The 17,539-nt window shown below is 45.8% G+C and overlaps 1 protein-coding gene across 3 annotated transcripts in view; it reads left to right on the top strand.

Moving 5' to 3' along the window:
• The window catches only part of pde3a (phosphodiesterase 3A, cGMP-inhibited), a 328,346-nt gene that overhangs the window by 145,570 nt on the left and 165,237 nt on the right, over positions 1-17,539 (top strand). For 2 of the 3 annotated variants that reach the window (XM_055652876.1, XM_055652875.1), the window contains exon 2: positions 10,314-10,364. In XM_055652876.1, coding sequence (XP_055508851.1) covers positions 10,314-10,364 — 51 coding nt within the window. Of the gene's footprint in view, positions 1-1,159; positions 2,134-10,313; positions 10,365-17,539 lie in introns of those variants that run through there. The other variant, XM_055652877.1, reaches the window with a different exon arrangement.

The following is a 17,539-nucleotide window of genomic DNA, read 5'->3' as shown; positions in this document are numbered from 1 at the left end:
TACTTGTCCTCTGTAAATTGGCTCGTGTGTGTAGGGAGCGAATGAGAAAGTGGGATAACATGGAACTAGTGTGAACGGGTGATCGATGGTCGGTGTGGACTAGGTGGGCCGAAGGGCCTATTTCCCTGCTGTATCTTTCAATCAATTCAACCAACAACATAAATCAGTATTTAAATAGCAAAGTATCTCAATGTGTTTTGAAGAAACATTCTCAAATAAAACTTGACCTTTAGGTAGACAAAAATGCTGGAGAAACTCAGCGCCTGCTGCCACGTGCGACGGTAGGCCTGTGAACAGAAGATAAGACTGCTCCATAAACTATTTGTCACCTTGTTGGTGCCAGAAACATGGAGGCTCTTTGTGTACTGTCTAGGTGAGGTGTGCTCTATGATTTTACTGGGTTGAATGCAAAGAAATTCACTGTACCTCGGTCCATGTGACAATGAAGCAGCGTTGAGTTGAACCATTGATTTCCAGTCCTGTTTCAGAGGAAGATTGACCTCGCAAATCGCTTCACTCTGTCCCATTGAATATGCTGCTCGACCCGTTGGCCGAGTTTCCCCGGTGGTGTTCACTGTTTTTCTTCGACACCCTCGCCGATTGTTCGCGGAGGCGCCCGCGGGAGGTCCTAAAGCTGCCACGCGAGCGAGCGAGCGAGCAGATCGAGCGCAGACTGCGGCAGCTGCACGGAGCGGCGGCGGAAGGAGCCGACGGCATCGCGCTGGGCCAGGCACCACCCCTACTTCAGTGCTGCTTGGACACCCGGGCCTTAAAACTTGAGGAAAGAAGAAAATGCAAACAGTATCTCCTCGGACCAAGATTGGATGTTTCTGAGGCTTGGAAGTTGCAAGATGGCGCTGGAATGTGGCGACTCTGCGAGCTGTTCTAGAAGAGGATCTATTGTCCTCACGTATTGTATGAGTTGACTGGATAGCACAACAGTAGAACAAGCATTTCCCTGTATCTCTGTACACGTGACAATAAATAAACTGAGTGACCGAAGGTCCAGATGGATTAGTTTGTTTACTGCCTTGATTTTCCATTTGTCTTGCGTCCAAACCGAAGTCAGACTCTGCAAGGTGACGGTTGCCAGCTGGACCTCGACGCTTGGTTTCAGTGCAAGTCTGGTCGAGGGTGGGACTAGATAAACGGAGACGGCAGAAAGGGGAGCGGGCCGGAGCTGTGAGGGGCTCGGAGAAGCTCGAGAGTGGATTTGGATCCAGCGCGGAGAAGATGAACACTCCCGATCGGCCCACGTGTGGCGCATGGCAGCCTCAAGGCACCCCGGGATCACCGGAGATGTCTGCAAAGAAAAGGGATATTATTTTCTATTGGAAATAATGAAGCGTAAAACCTTGGACAGGAAAGCTAAACCACATTACAAAAGAGTTGGCGGATCGTGCTAGCAGCAGCCACAGAGCAGATTGTCCCAAATGGTACATGTGGCAGAGTGACAGAAGAGTATTTGGAACAGACTGTTCCCATGTTTCTCAAAGCAGCTTCCGCCAGCAATCTAGTGCCGGGGAGATTTTGCATAAGATTTGCCTCTTTATCAAGGTGACAGACTTTGGAATTGGTCAGCGGCTGGATGGAGCTGAAGGCAGGAGGAACTGCAGGAGCTGGTTTACAAAAAAAAGGACACAGAGTGCTGGAGGAACTCAGTGGGGTTTAGTTTAGAGATACAGCGCGGAAACAGGCCCTTCGGCCCACCGAGTCTGTGCCGACCAGCTCACTACCGCTGTCCTACACGCACTGGGGACGATTTTGCACTTATACCAAGCCAATTAACTTACAAAACTGTACGTCTTTGGAGTGTGGGGGGGGGAAAGCGAAGATCTCGGAGAAAACCCACGCAGTCACGGGGAGAACGTACAAACTCCGTACAGACGGTACCCGTGGTCGGGATCGAACCCGGGTCTCCGGCGCTGTAAGGCAGCAACCCTACCGCTACACCACCGTGCTGCCCTGCGGGTCTGGCAGCAACCCTGGGGAAACGTGGATAGGTGACTTGGGGACGGGACCCTCGTTAAGACTGGATCCGGAGTTCCTCCCGTTGCCCACCGAGTGACGTAATTTGCCCAGAACATGGTGGAGCGGAGGCCTCTGAGTCATCCCAACGACCCAGACTTTACAGTGAGTTTTCTGCACGACTATCGGAGATCATTTCTGTGTGGGAGCAAAAGTGACAGTAACTTCGAGGGTCATAGAGTCTTTTAGACTGTAGAGGTACAGCACGGAAAAAGGCCCTTCGGCCCACCGAGTCCATGCTGATCAACGTTCAGCGATCACCCCCTTCACCAAACCTACACCTAGAAACAGGCCCTTCGGCCCAACTCGCTCATGCCGACTAAGATGCCCCATCTATGCTAGTCCCATTAGCCCACGTTTGGCCCACATCTTTCTAAATCTTTCCTTTCCACGAATGATCTGCCCCTAACTATCTCCTCTCGACAGCTCGTTCCATATACCTACTACCCTGTGGGTGAAAAGGTTGCCCCTCAGGTTCCTATTAAACCTTTCCACTTCTCACCATAAACATCTTACCTCGATTCATTGAAACACCATGCAAATCCTAAATCCAATGTCAATGAGATCCCTGATTCCACGTAAAGGAGCCCATGGCTGTTCCTTGTTCTCCAGTGAACTGATGAGGATTCAAGGTATTCCTGAAACTGGGAAGACTCGGCAGGTCAGTCAGCATCTGTGGCAGTTCAAGTCCAGAAATCTTCATCAGAGTTGGGAAAGAGAGAGGACCAAGTGAGTGTTCAGTAAGGGGAAGATGGGGGGGAGGCATGATAGAACAGAGGGAATATTTCTGATTCCTGAATGTTTAATGGTAAGCACACCTTTAAAATGTTTGCGCAAAGTGTTGGAGTAACTCAGCGGGTCAGGCAGCATCTGTGGAGAACGTGGATAGGCAACGGTTCGGGTCAGGATCCTTCTTCAGACTCTGCGGTTCAGAATATAGTGGAAGATTAGGAGAGTTGCAGGAATCACAGAGGGGGATAATCTCCGAGCGAGGGTCTCACAGGCTCCTGTTGGAGAGAGGAGGAGAACTTCTTCAAAGTGGGTATGAAGGAATTGCAGTCTAAAGAAGGGTCTCGACCCGAAACGTCACTCATTCCTTCGCTCCAGAGATGCTGCCTGTCCCGCTGAGTTACTCCAGCCCTTTGTGCCTATCTTCTTTAAAGTGGGCTCACTTTGAGGAGACTGGTAGTATTCATGCATAATCTGTTTGCTGAATGGATAGCATGCAAGTGAAGGCTTTTCACTGTGCCTCGAGACGTGACAATACTAAACTAAACTAAATGTTACAGTCATATACGACGTTGATGGGGCCACATTTGAAGTATTGTGTTCAGTTTTGGTCACCCTGCTGTAGGAAGGATGTCATCAAACTAGAAAGAGTGAGGGAGAATTGATGAGGAGAATGTTGCCAGGACTCGTGTAATTGCACTGATTTAATCATTGGGCAGAACTGTTGCTCCAGCTCACAGTGCAAGGTAAAGGATAAAGGGTACAATATTTAGTGAACCATCTCCAACGAGAGAGATGGGAGGTCGGGATCGCTCTCTGACGAGAGGACGGCTCAGTTGCCTGATAACTGCTCGGAATAAACTGTCCGAGTACAGAAATGTGTCAATATAATGGTATATGGACACACTGATCTGTTCTGTGTTCATGCCTACTATATTCTGTTGTGCTGAAACAAAGCAAGAATTTCATTGTCCTATCTGGGACACATGACAATAAACTCTCTTGAATCTTGAATCTTGAAATGTGCGTTTTCATATTTCTGTACCTCTTGGCTGATGGGAGAGGGGAGAAGAGGGGCGGCATGTCGGCACAGCGGCAGAGTTACTGCCTTATGGCGCCTGAGTCCCGGGTTCAATCCTGACTATGGGTGCTGTCTGCACAGAGTTTGTACGTTCTACCCGTGACCGAGTGGGTTTTCCCTGGCTGCGCCGGTTTCCTCCCGCGCTCCAAAGACGTACAGGTTTGCAGTTTAATTTTTAGTGTCAGGGGATTGCTGGTTGGCGTGGACACGGCGGGCCGACGGACCTGTCCCCGCACTGTATCTCTAAACTAAAAACTAATCTGAGAGTGAGTGACCAGCGTGAGACTGGTCCTTGATTATGCTGGTGGCCTTGTGGAGGCAGCGAGAAGTGCAGATGTCGTCAATGGAAGGGAGGCAGGTTTGCAAGATGGTCTGGGCTACGTTCACAACTCTCTGCAAAACATAACGTTGAATCAAGGAACTCCAGATGCTGGTCAGGCAGAAAACCTGGCGAACATGCATTGATAATGTTTGAGGTGGGGACTCATCTTTGCCTGATAGAGTGGATGAGGAGAGGATGTTTCCACTAGTGGGAGAGTCTAGAACCAGGGATCATAGCTTCAGAATATAAAGATGTTTCTTTAGGAAGATGAGGAGGAATGTATTTAGTCAGAGGGCTGTGAATCTGTGGAATTCATTGCCACAGAATGCTGTGCAGGCCCAGTCAATTGCTATTTTTAAGGCAGCGATAGATAGATTCTTGATTAGTACGGGTGTCAGGGGTTATGGGGAGAAGGCAGGAGAATGTGGTTGGAGGGAAAGATAGATCAGCCATGATTGAATGGTGGAGTAGATGATGGGCCGAATGGCCTGATTCTGCTCCTATCACTTATGAACTTGCCCATGGTAACATAATGTACCAACATATATACTCAATACCCTGACTGGTCAAGCCCAATGTATTGAAAACGTTCTTGACCATCCCAGCTATCTGTGTCACCACCTTCTGGATGTGCCTTGTACTTCTAGATCCCTTTGTTCTACGACACTCCCCTGGGCCCTGTACTTTCAATGCAGCTTAATTGGCACATGTGACAATAAACTGACCTTGAAACCTTGACCTTAAAAACCTTGACCTTGCGTGTGGGTCACAATTGGTGAAAAACAAAAAGAATTAATCCTGTTTTGCAGTTTTCCTGAAGGAAGGAAATGCACTCTAGTCGTGATGCCCGGCAAAGAAATAATCTATGTCACAAGACAGGTGTAAATTGCTCGGGTGAGGTGAGCAAGTCAGAAGAAGGGTCATGAGGAGAAATGTTACCCATCCATTCTATCCAGAGATGTTGCCTGTTCTGCTGAGTTACTCCAGCATTTTGTGTCCATCTTTGGTGTAAACCAGCATCTGCAGTTCCTTCCCACACATGAGGCGAGCCAGGTTTGCTTTGAGGTGGCAAAGTGGCCACCCCAAAGTGGTAGAGCTATTGCCTGAAAGCCCTGTCCCACGGTGCGAGTTATCCACCTGTTAACCAGTTAACCTGTGAGGTTATCCACTTTGGTGGCAAAAACAGGAAAGTGAACTATTATCTGAATGGTGGCCAATTAGGAAAGGGGGAGATGCAACGAGACCTGGGTGTCATGGTACACCAGTCATTGAAGGTAGGCATGCAGGTGCAGCCGGCAGTGAAGAAAGGTGAATGGTATGTTAGCATTCATAGCAAAAGGATTTGAGTATAGGAGCAGGGAGGTTTTACTGCAGTTGTACAGGGTCTTGGTGAGACCACACCTGGAGTATTGCATACAGTTTTGGTCTCCTAATCTGAGGAAGGACATTCTTGCCATAGAGGGTGTACAGAGAAGGTTCACCAGACTGATTCCTGGGATGCCAGGACTTTCATATGAAGAAAGACTGGATAGACTCGGTTTGTACTCGCTAGAGTTTAGAAGGTTGAGGGGGGATCTTATAGAAACTTACAAAATTCTTAAGGGGTTGGACAGGCTAGATGCAGGAAGATTGTTCCCGATGTTGGGGAAGTCCAGAACAAGGGGTCACAGTTTAAGGATAAGGGGGAAATCTTTTAGGACCGAGATGAGGAAAATATTTTTCACACAGAGAGTGGTGAATCTCTGGAATTCTCTGCCACAATAGGTAGTTGAGGCCAGTTCATTGGCTATATTTAAGATGGAGTTAGATGTGGTCCTTGTGGCTAAGGGGATCAGGGGGTATGGAGAGAAGGCAGGTACAGGATACTGAGTTGGATGATCAGCCATGATCATATTGAATGGCAGTGCAGGCTCGAAGGGCCGAATGGCCTACTCCTGCACCTATTTTCTATGTTTCGATGTTTCTATGTGTTCATTCCAAGAGCTCTCCCCAGTTTAAAAAAAATCAAACTCGTGGTAAGCACGGAGAATGAATGTAGCGGGTACCTCAGAGCTTGGGGACGTCTCTTAGCGCTAACGGCAGGTACTCGGGAAGTTTGCTAACGGCAGGTAAGCACGGGAAGACTCGTGAAGATTTTTCAACATGATGAAAAATGTCCACGAGAGCCCCGAGTAGCCATTACCCTAAATCTCCGAGTTCGAATCAGGACAAACTCGGGAGAACGCTTGGAATGAACTCGTACCGTGGGACAGGGCTTTTACAGTCAAAGACCCAAGTTTGACCCCGACTATAAGTGCTGTGTGTATGGAGTTTGTACGTTCTCCCTGTGACTACGTGGGTTTTCTCCTGGTGCTCTGGTTTCCTCCCACACTCCAAAGATGTACAGGTTCGCAGGTTAGTTAGCTTCTGTAAAGTTGACCCTAGTATGTGGAGCAGAACCAGTGTGAGCTGGTTGGTGTGGATTCTGTGGGCGGAAGGCTCTGTTTCCCTGCTGTATATCTAAACAATTATAGTAAACCAGAAAGGCCACAAAACGCTGGAGTAACTTAGCGGGTCAGGCAATATCTGGTGAACATGGATAGGTGACATTTCAGATCAAGACCCTTCTTCAGACATCGACTATCCATGTTCTTTTGAGATGCTCCTAAACCGGCTGAATTACTCCAGGACTTTGTGTCCCTTTGTGTATAAACCAGCATCTGCAGCCCTTTGTTTCTACAGTAAAGGAATGTAGTGTAACCATCTCAGAGGAAATCCCTGTATCAGGAGTAGAAATCTTTCTTTGCCATGTGTTGGTGGATTCATCGCACAATCCAAAACTATCCTGCACAACATTTAGGATGACTGTCTTGCCTAGTAGAACATCACACTCTCAGGAGAGATATTGATCAGAGAGCTGTCTGCCTTCTTGGGTACATATAGACCACACTGTACCATTTCAAAGAGGTTTCACTCCGGGCAATAGTTATTTCTTAATTCCTATTATTTAAAAATAGTCATTGAGTCTTACAGCGTGAAAACAGGCCCTTCAGCCCAACTTGCCCATACCGGCCAACATGTCCCATCTACACTGGTCCCACCTGCCTGCATTTGGCTCATATCCCTCTAAACCTGTCCTATCCATATACCTGTCTAAATATTTCTTAAACATTGTGACAGTACCTGCCTCAAATACCTCCTCAGGCAGCTCGTTCCATACCCCCACAACTCTTAATGTATTTAAAATGACCCCCTCTAGATTCCCATTTGATCTTTTTCCCCCTCACCTTAAACCTCATGTCCTCTGATTCTTGATTCCCCTACTCTGGGCAAGAGACTCTGTGCATCTATCCGATCTATTCCTCTCATGATTTTAAATCTAAATATAATTTTGTAATATTAATTTATCTACCCTATCCATTTGCCATGATATCTCTCCCTCTGGCCTTACATTTCATTCCTCTCCTCTCCTCATCTGACAGCCTTTGGTCTCCTTTCCAAGTCCAGCCTTTGTCACTTACTCCACCCATCTGCGAATTAAACTCCTCTCACCTGTACCCACCTATCATTTGCCGGGCTTTGTCCCATCCCAATCTCTCCTTTCCAGCTTCCTCCCCCCTAACTACAATCAGTCTGTAGAAGGGTCTCGACCTGAAACGTCACCTATCCATGTTCTCCAGAGATGCTGCCTGACCCGCTGAGTTACTACAGCATTTTGGGGGTTTTTTTGCACAGGAACAAGCCCTTCAGCCCACAATGTTTATGTAGAACATAACACCAAGTTAAACTAAATACCTTTGCCTTCACATGATAAAAGTCATCTGAAGAAGTGTCCTGTCCCATAATGTCAACTGTCCATTTCCCTCCACAGACACTGCCTGACCTGCTGGGTTCCACCATCACTTCGATTTGCTCAATATTGTTTTACAATCCTGTTTTGCTGAATATTGTTTAATAATCTTATTTTGCTCAAGACACCAGCATCTGCAGTTCCTTGTGTCGCTAATATTATTTGGGTCATTGGAGCTGTCACTATCTACGACATGTAGAGGAGCGTCATAACTTTAACCACAATTTGTAAAGTGGTTAGTTTATTGTCACGGGTACCGAGATACTGTGAAAAGCCTTTGTTGCTCGCTAACCAGTCAGTGGAAAGGCAGTACATGATTGCAATCGAGCCATCCACGGTGTTACAGATAGCATTGTTAAAGTAAGAAATGTCGCTGTTGGAGATGAGGTTTAAAAGAGTAGGGCGATTGTAACACATGATTGCAGATCCACGGCTGTGATCAGCACACAAAAAGAGTCGCCTGGTATGGGCGCCATCTTGGATATCATTGTCTTTGACGCATCCTAACGTCCCAAAAATCATTCTTACTTCCTTTGTTCCTCCGTGTCAGTGCCTGTTTTGAATTGAAAGACACACAGCATTCCATATCGAGTTCACACAGTTTAGAGATACAGCACGGAAACAGGGCGTTCGGCCCACCGAGTCCACACCGACCAGTGACCCCCGCACATTAACACCGCCCCACACACACACTAGAGGCAAGTTTACGTTCCTGCCAAGCCAATTATCCTACAAACCTATAAGTTTTCGGAGTGTGTGAGGAAACCGAAGATTTCGGAGAAAACCCACGCAGGTCACGGGGAGAACGTACAAACTCCGTGCAGAGAGCACCCGTAGTCAGGATTGAACCCGGGTCTCCAGTGCTGTAAGACAGTAGCTCTACCGCTATGCCACCGTGATGCCCAGAAACATACTTCTATGTTATCCCAATATCCCATCCACTCCCTACATCCTAGGGGAAACTTACTGAAACCAATTACACACCATTTGAGTGCACCAGGCAACAACATGGCCGAGACAGGTCTGAAGAAGTGTATCGACCCAAAACATCAACCATTCCTTCCCTGCAGAGATGCTGCATGTCTGGCTGAGTTACTCCAGCTTTTTGTGTCTACCTTCGGTTTAAACCAGCATCTGCAGTTCCTTCTTACACAACAACACAGCATATCTAGGCAGCTGCCTGAACTAGACTTGCTTTCACATGGTTCACAAAGCAAGTGTAACCTAAGTTAGAATAAAACGACACTGCATGAACAAACCCAGAACTTTGCTGTACAAATCATATCAAAATAATATCCTGCGGTACTGGCAGGCTGTAATTATATTTCAGAGTTTCAGGTCAGATAACGGTTACTTAAAACATCGTTATCTAAATGCCTTGGCGAGGTTACAGCTTTAGAATTGATTTACCGTCAGCTCCCCATTGTTCCCAATATAAATCTTTTTATCCCAGCCTAACCTGTCCCTGCAAAAGATCTGTAAAACACCTACCCTAATGGAGATATTTTTGATATGAAGACAAATCCTTTTGTCAAATAGGTTGGAACTAATTGCAAGACCACATTAAATTCAATTTGGTGAGTCTGCCCATGGCCTTTGGATTAGATCAGCAGTAACAGAAGCGGAAAGGTGGCTCAGCTGCTGGAGCTGCTGCCTCACAGCGCCAGAGACCCAGGTTCAATCCCCACCTCGGTGTGTGTGTCTGTGTGGAGTTTGCACGTTCTCCCTGTGACGGCATGGGTTTCCCCTCGGGTGCTCCGGTTTCCTCCCACATCCCGAAGACATGGCGGGTTTGTAGGTTAATTGGCCCTCTGTAAATTTCCCTTTAATATGTAGGGAGTGGGTGAGAGAGTGGGATAACGTAGAACGAGCGTGAACGGTTGATCGATGGTCGGCGTGGACCCGGTGGGCCGAAGGGCCTGTTTCCATGCTGTACCACTAATTTGCCAATCAACCCCCCCCTCACCAGTATAGATGTAACACTTTGATAGGAGGCCTAAATAACTTACAAACCCGTCTTTGAGATGTAGGGGAAAAGCCACGTGGTTACAGGGTTCACACAGACAGCACCCGAGGTTCTGATCGAACCGGGGTCTCTGGCGCTGTGAGGCAGCGGCTCTACCCGCTGCACGAGCTGAGCTGCTACCTCAATGGCCACCCGCCGCGCTGCGGTGATGAGAAGACGCAGGAATGCGTCACAATTTGTAGAGCCGCAACTGTGTCTAGATCAGTAACTCATGGGCAGCGGTTATGTGTTGATACATTATTTGTGTGTCCGGTGCTGTTATTTTCATCCCGCTAAACCTCGTTTTTGTTTCTTTCAGATCCTTTCACACTGTGAATGGGATTATAAACGTGGATCACGAGGGTCACAGGTCAGTGATGAGAACAATCTCCTTCCTACCTGCACCAAAACCACTCTCTTCTTTCATAGTTAGTGTGTACCAGTCACGCTAAAGGGCCTGTCCCACTTTCACGAACTAATTCACAACCTCTGCTGAGTTTGCCCGTGACTCATACTCACAGCATGGTCGCCATGAGGTCGTAGGAGGTCGTAGGTGGGTCGTAGCAGGTTGTTATGCTAGTCGTAGGTACTCGTGGCATCAAGGGGGTGGGAGATTGCAACCTTCACATGGTCCGCCCTGTTTCGACAAATGCATTAACCTGGCATGCACAATCAAATAAGATCAAATAGAACAAGTTGTCCTACAACTTTAGGCTGTGCACGCCATACGCACGAAGAAGTGCATCAAGTAGGTCGGGGCGTTTTTTCAACGTGATGAAAAATGTCCATGAGTAAAAAAGGTCGCGAATTTGGTGATGAAAGTTGAACAGGCCCTTAACATCTCCTAGATAAAACTACAGCTCAGCAAATGCTTATCGTTCTTTAGCTGTTTCACGCAAGATAACATGTATGTGACTGAGGTCCTTGCAAACTCCACCATGATGTTTAGAGCAGTAAATGGATCGTAACAAGTGCTTCTTTAATGGAACCAACTAGACCAGTGCTTCTTAAACTGGTGTATGGATCACCCAAGGGTGAATGAAATTATTTTGGGGTGAATGAAACTAGAGGGGTGAATGAAGGGTGAATTACTTAATTTATTGAGATATTAATATATTTTTTTCTATACTTAAAAACGGCATTGCCATTAAAGTGGTTAGTAAGCTCTCATTGGTTTAATGGCAGTGGAGCTAGAAATTTGATATGTTTTTTTTCTCTCTACCTATAGTTTTCTAATTTCAAAGTAGCGGGATATCTTCCCAAATTTACTGTAATATAACCTATGGAAGACCATACATTTTTTGAGCTAGTTTTCCAAGAAAAAAACTGCAGTAATCAAAGCCCGATAGGGTAGGACGGGTCTGAAGCCCAGTGTTTAGACGTTGAATTGTTTTTTTTAATCTTTTAATCGAATGATTTTCCAACTACAGTGGAAAATTAAACTTTTATTTCACTCCTAGTTTTCTTTACATATTTTTAGGATTTTCAAAAAGTTGAATAAAATAAACACATTAGAAATGAGTTATTTTTTGTTTTTTGCTCATGTGACAAAATAAAATATATGTAAAATTATACACAAGGGAGAATAAGGCGAAAATTATCAAAAAACAAAAGAAAATTTAGTCGAGGGTGAATGAAATTTTGTGATTCAAGATTCAAGAGATTCAAGAGAGTTTATTGTCATGTGTCCCAGTTAGAAACAATGAAATTCTTGCTTTGCTTCAGCACAACAGAATATAGTAAGCATAAATAAATACAGAACAGAACAGATCAGTGTGGCCATATACCAATGAATATATACACACGTAAATAAACAGATAAAGATTAGAGTTTTGTTTGAGTTGAGTTTAACGGCCTGACGGTTGTGGGGAAGTAGCTATTCCTGAACCTGAACGTTGCAGATTTCAGGCTCCTGTAAAGACTCGAGGGTGAATGACACTGAAATAGTTTAAGAAGCACTGAACTCGACATTAGAACTGAATTGTCATTTCAGATGAACTGCAATCTGACGTCTTTTTGCTTTGATTCCCTCGTTGTATCTGCGCCGTTTCTATATACTGTAAATAAGGATAATCAGGTGGACAAAATGTAGACTGGGCGAAGGTTGTTGCGAAGCTAACATTATGGCAACATTTGACAAGGGAGATCAAGTACTGTGTTACAGAACATAACTATAAAGAAATATAGGTGGAACTTTGTAAACAAAACTGAGAACTATCAAGAAGCCTTGAACATATCAATGGGAATCATTCGGGATTTCCAAATTGAAAATCTTACTCAAATAAACTCATTGAAGATTCTGTGTGCTGTTTGGTCAAGAAATAAGACAGTGAAGATGTGGTACATGTATTGTGCTTGGAGTTACAAAAAAGCCTTTGGCAGCACGGTGGTGCAGCTTTGACAAACTAAGCATAATAGAAACATAGAAACATAGAAATTAGGTGCAGGAGTAGGCCATTCGGCCCTTCGAGCCTGCACCGCCATTCAATATGATCATGGCTGATCATCCAACTCAGTATCCCGTACCTGCCTTCTCTCCATACCCCCTGATCCCCTTAGCCACAAGGGTCACATCTAACTCCCTCTTAAATATAGCCAATGAACTGGCCTCAACTACCCTCTGTGGCAGAGAGTTCCAGAGATTCACCACTCTCTGCGTGAAAAAGTTCTTCTCATCTTGGTTTTAAAGGATTTCCCCTTTATCCTTAAGCTGTGACCCCTTGTCCTGGACTTCCCTAACATCGGGAACAATCTTCCTGCATCTAGCCTGTCCAACCCCTTAATGCCCTTTATCCTGTATCTGTACACTTCTGGACATTGAATATGTCGGGGAATATGAGGTTAGTGCAGGAATCGATGCTTGAAGTTGAATATCAATCAAGACCTTACTAAATGGTCAGCACAGTGATGCAGAGTTTAGTTAACTAGTTAATTTCAAGTAGACAAAAATGCTGGAGAAACTCAGCGGGTGAGGCAGCATCTATGGAGCGAAGGAAATAGACATCGTTTTGGGTCGAAACCCCTCTTCAGACTGAAGAAGGATTTCGACATTTTCGACATTCGACATTTTATCTCTGTCCCGCCCACTCCCTTAATATCAGTCTGAAGAAGGGTCTCGACACGAAACGTCACCCATTCCGTCTCTCCAGAGATGCTGCCCATCCTGCAGAGTTACTCCAGCACTTTGTGTCTATCTTCGATTGAAGCCAGCATGTACAGTTCTTTCCTACACAGAGTTTAGTTCAGTTTAGGGGTACAGCATGTAAGCAGGCCCTTCAGCCCACTGAGTCCACACCAGTCCACACACACTAACAGTACCCTACACCCACTAGGGACAATTTACATTTTACCAATCCAATTAACCTACAAACCAGTACGTCTTTGGAATGTGGGAGGAAACTGAATATCTCGGAGAAAACCCACGCAGGTCACGGGGTGAACGTACAAACTCTGTACAGACAGCACCCGTAGTCAGGATCAACGTTGCTGCCTCACAGTGCCAGAGACCCGGGTTCGAACCCAACCTAAGGAGCTGTCTGTGTGGCGTTTGCACGGCCCCCCTGTGGATTTCCTCCGAGTGCTCCAGTTTCCTCCCACATCCAGAAGACCCGCGGCGTTGTAGGTAAATTGGCTTCCGTAAAAATTGCCCCTCGTGTGCAGGGAGTGGAAGAGAAAGTGGGATAACGTAGAACTAGTGTGAATGGGTGATCGATGGTCGGCGTGGACTCGGTGGTCCTGAAGTGTCTGTTTACCATGCTGTGTCTCTAAATTATACTAAACTAAGCTCAGAAGGTCAGGCAGCATGTCTGGAGATCATGGATAGGTGACATTTTGTGGTGGGATCCTTCTTCAGACTGATTGTAATTGGGGGGAGGGGGGGGAAGAGAGTTGGGGGCAGGACAAAGCCTGGCGAGTGATAGGTGGATACAGGTGAGAGGGCTTGAAAAGGAGACAAAAGAGTGTAAGATGAGGTTTGCAGAAAAGTGATGTAGATAGAAGGGGATGCGAGGGGGGGAAAGTGGGAGAAATGTGAACATCAAGATGGGGCACAGAGAAAAGAAGTGGAGAGAAAACAGATGAACAAGTTGTTGATTTGTTCCCAAAAATTTGAGAATTTAATGTTTATACCATTGGGTAGAAAGCTACCCAAGCAGAAAATGTTTGGACTGTTCTATTTTCCTTTGTTCCCCATTGGCTTTTTTACGAGGATGTTGCCAAGACTCAAGGACCTGAGCTACAGGGAGAGGTTGGACAGGCAAGGACTTCATTCCTCGGTGCGCAGGAGAATGAGGGATGATCGTATAGAGCTGTTTAAATATCATGAGGGGAATACTTAGGATGAATGCACAGAATCCTTTATCCAAAGTTGAGGAATCAAGAACGAGAGGACATAGGTTTAGGCTGAGAGGGGAAGGATTTAATAGGTACCTGAGGGGTAACTTTTTCACACAGGTACATGGAACAAGCTGCCAGAGGAGGTATTATACAAGATTTAAAAGACATTGGACTGGTACATGGATAGGACAGGTTTAGAGGGATATGGGCCAAACATGGGCATGTGGAACGAGTGTATATGGGGCATCTTGGTCAGCATGGGCAAGTTGGGCCATAGGGCTTGTTTTCATGCTGAATCACTCTAGGGCTGGTCAAAATAGTTAATTCTCTACCGCCACGGAAAGGCTTTGACATCCAGTGGGGCAATGTTGTTTTCTGCAAAAATCTGGAGGATTTGTGTTTGCTTTTCTACAGTGATAAAAGTATCACTGCTCCTTGTTTTAACCCTTTCAGTTTTAGCTAACTTTATTCCTTGATAATATCTTCAGTAGAGGGTTTAGTATTTCAAAAAGGTGGCCCACCAATACTTAATCAAGGGTGATTAAATACAGTAAACGCTCGTTCTTACAGACCTCTGTATAATCGATTTTGGTTATAGCGGACAGACCTTCACCGCTAGGCTCACACAGCTTCCTCAGCCACTTCCAGGCCATGCCTGCCCCAGCCACCATCACCGCTGCCCGTCACCTGCCCTCCGGCCACTCGCGGGCCGCGACCATCGACTCCGCCCGTCCCCGTCCTCCCCCCCCCCCCCCCTCCCCCCCCCCCCCCCCCCCCAGCCCCCAGCAGATCAGGGTCACCAACTCACCTGAATTCCAGGCCCAGTTCCAGACGCAGAGTCCGAATCTTGATCAGCCATGATCATATTGAATGGTTGTGCAGGCTCTAAGGGCCGAATGGCCTACTCCTGCATCTATTTTCTATGTTTCTTTGTTTCTATGAAGAAGGGTCTCGACCCAAAATGTCACCTATTCACATTCTTCAGAGATGCTGCCTGACCCGCTGAGTTACTCCAGCACTTTGTGTTTGTTTGTCTGTTAACCAGCATCTGCAGTTCCTTGTTTCTACTACTTAATCAATGATCATACCCTTACTCTGTTATAGCAGACAAATGGCAATAATGGACACCATTCTCTCCCTCCATACGTCCCTTATAACAAAGGTTTACTGCAGTGTGATTTTGCCAGTGGTGTCTGAATTACATTAATTAAGGGAGTTGAGCATCTAATTGACACGTGTACTGAAAATGGAACAATGAAATTCTTAATTGCAGCACCATAACAGATCTGCAAACACAGTATTCATAGAAAACACAATGGACAAAGGAAAGTTCAATAAAATTAATAAAGCACAACATTAGTGCAAAGCAAAAGCCCAGACTCCCTTGTGCCACCCAGGTTGTCCATAGTTTGTAGTTAGCTGTTGTATGTGGTGTTCATGAGCCTGATAGTTGTTGGGAAGAAGCTGTCCTTGAACCTGGTGGTCACGGATTTCAGACTCCAGTACCTTCTTCCCGATGGCAGGAGAGAAATGAAAGCTTGGCCAGGGTGGTGTGGGCCTCTGATGATGCTGGCTGCCTTTTTGAGGCAGCGACTCCTGTGGATCCCTTCGAGGTGGGGAGTTCAGGCCCCGTGATGGACTGGGCAGTGACCACCACTTTTTGTAATCTCCTTCGTTCTTGGGCGTTCGAGTTGCCGAACCAGGCCGTGATGCAACCAGTCAATATACTCTCCACTGTATCCTGTCGAGGTTCAAGATTCATCTAACATACCGAACAACCTCAACCTTAATGTACATTAATATTCTATTTTTAAAAAGTTCAACCATATTTATTAACTATTAATCTTCCATTCTATCTTGCCAATAATTGGAAGTATGGAAGAAATATGGCTGAACTTTAAAAAAAAGAAGAATGTTAATAGGATGCAAGTACATTACAGAAATCTAGTTTAGTTTAGAGATACAGTGCGGAAGTGGGCAATTTGGCCCATCAAGACCCTCCTACACTAACACTATCCTTTATACTAGGGACAATTTACAATTCTTACCGAAGCCATTTAACCAGCAGACCTGCACGCTTTTGGAGTGTGGTAGGAAACCAGAGCACCCGGAGGAAACCCGGGTTGTCATGGGGAGAACGTACAAACTCTGTACAGACGGCAACTCTAAGGCAGCAACGCTACCACTGCGCCACCGTGCCGAAAATCCGGTTCGTCAATGTAGTATTAAAAAATATTGTGAAGCACAGCAATGGAAACTGGAAGTGAATGTTTTGAACATACTTGGCACACAGCTTCTGAATATTAGATGATTGTTCATACTTCCCATGACCTATGAATGGTCACTTTTACCCACTGTAAACATTGCTTTTTATTTAGTGTTATGATGGAGTTTGCATTTGTCCCATCTCTCAAATCCATTAATCACAATAATTTAAAAACCTTCTGGTACAAAGATGTAAATTCTCAATTTTTTGCATATTTGCACATGCATCACCACCATGTTTTGGCGTCATTTCTAGAGTCCAAGGTCTAGTCCTTTGCGAATAGCGAATGGTATGTTAGCATTCATAGCAAAAGGATTTGCGTATAGGAGCAGGGAGGTTCTACTGCAGTTGTACAGGGTCTTGGTGAGACCACACCTGGAGTATTGGGTACAGTTTTGGTCTCCTAATCTGAGGAAAGACATTCTTGTCATAGAGGGTGTACAGAGAAGGTTCACCAGACTGATTCCTGGGATGTCAGGACTTTCATATGAAGAAAGACAGGATAGACTCGGCTTGTACTCGCTAGAATTTAGAAGATTGAGGGGGGATCTTATAGAAACTTACAAAATTCTTAAGGGGTTGGACAGGCTAGATGCAGGGAGATTATTCCCGATGTTGGGGAAGTCCAGAACAACGGGTCACAGTTTAAGGATAAGAGGGAAGTCTTTTAGAACCGAGATGAGGAAATCATTTTTTACACAGAGAGTGGTGAATCTGTGCAATTCTCTGCCACAGAAGGTAGTTGAGGCCAGTTCATTAGCTATATTTAAGAGGGAGTTAGATGTGGCCCTTGTGGCTAAAGGGTTCAGGGGGTATGGAGAGAAGGCAGGTATGGGATACTGAGTTGGATGATCAGCCATGATCATATTGAATGGCAGTGTAGGCTCGAAGGGCCGAATGGCCTACTCCTTTACCTATTTTCTATGTTTCTATGTTAGTCCTCC

The sequence above is a fragment of the Leucoraja erinacea genome, chromosome 22, assembly GCF_028641065.1.
Source record: "Leucoraja erinacea ecotype New England chromosome 22, Leri_hhj_1, whole genome shotgun sequence".
NCBI classification, from domain to species: Eukaryota; Metazoa; Chordata; class Chondrichthyes; order Rajiformes; family Rajidae; genus Leucoraja; species Leucoraja erinaceus.
This window is presented reverse-complemented; position numbering and strand designations above follow the sequence as displayed.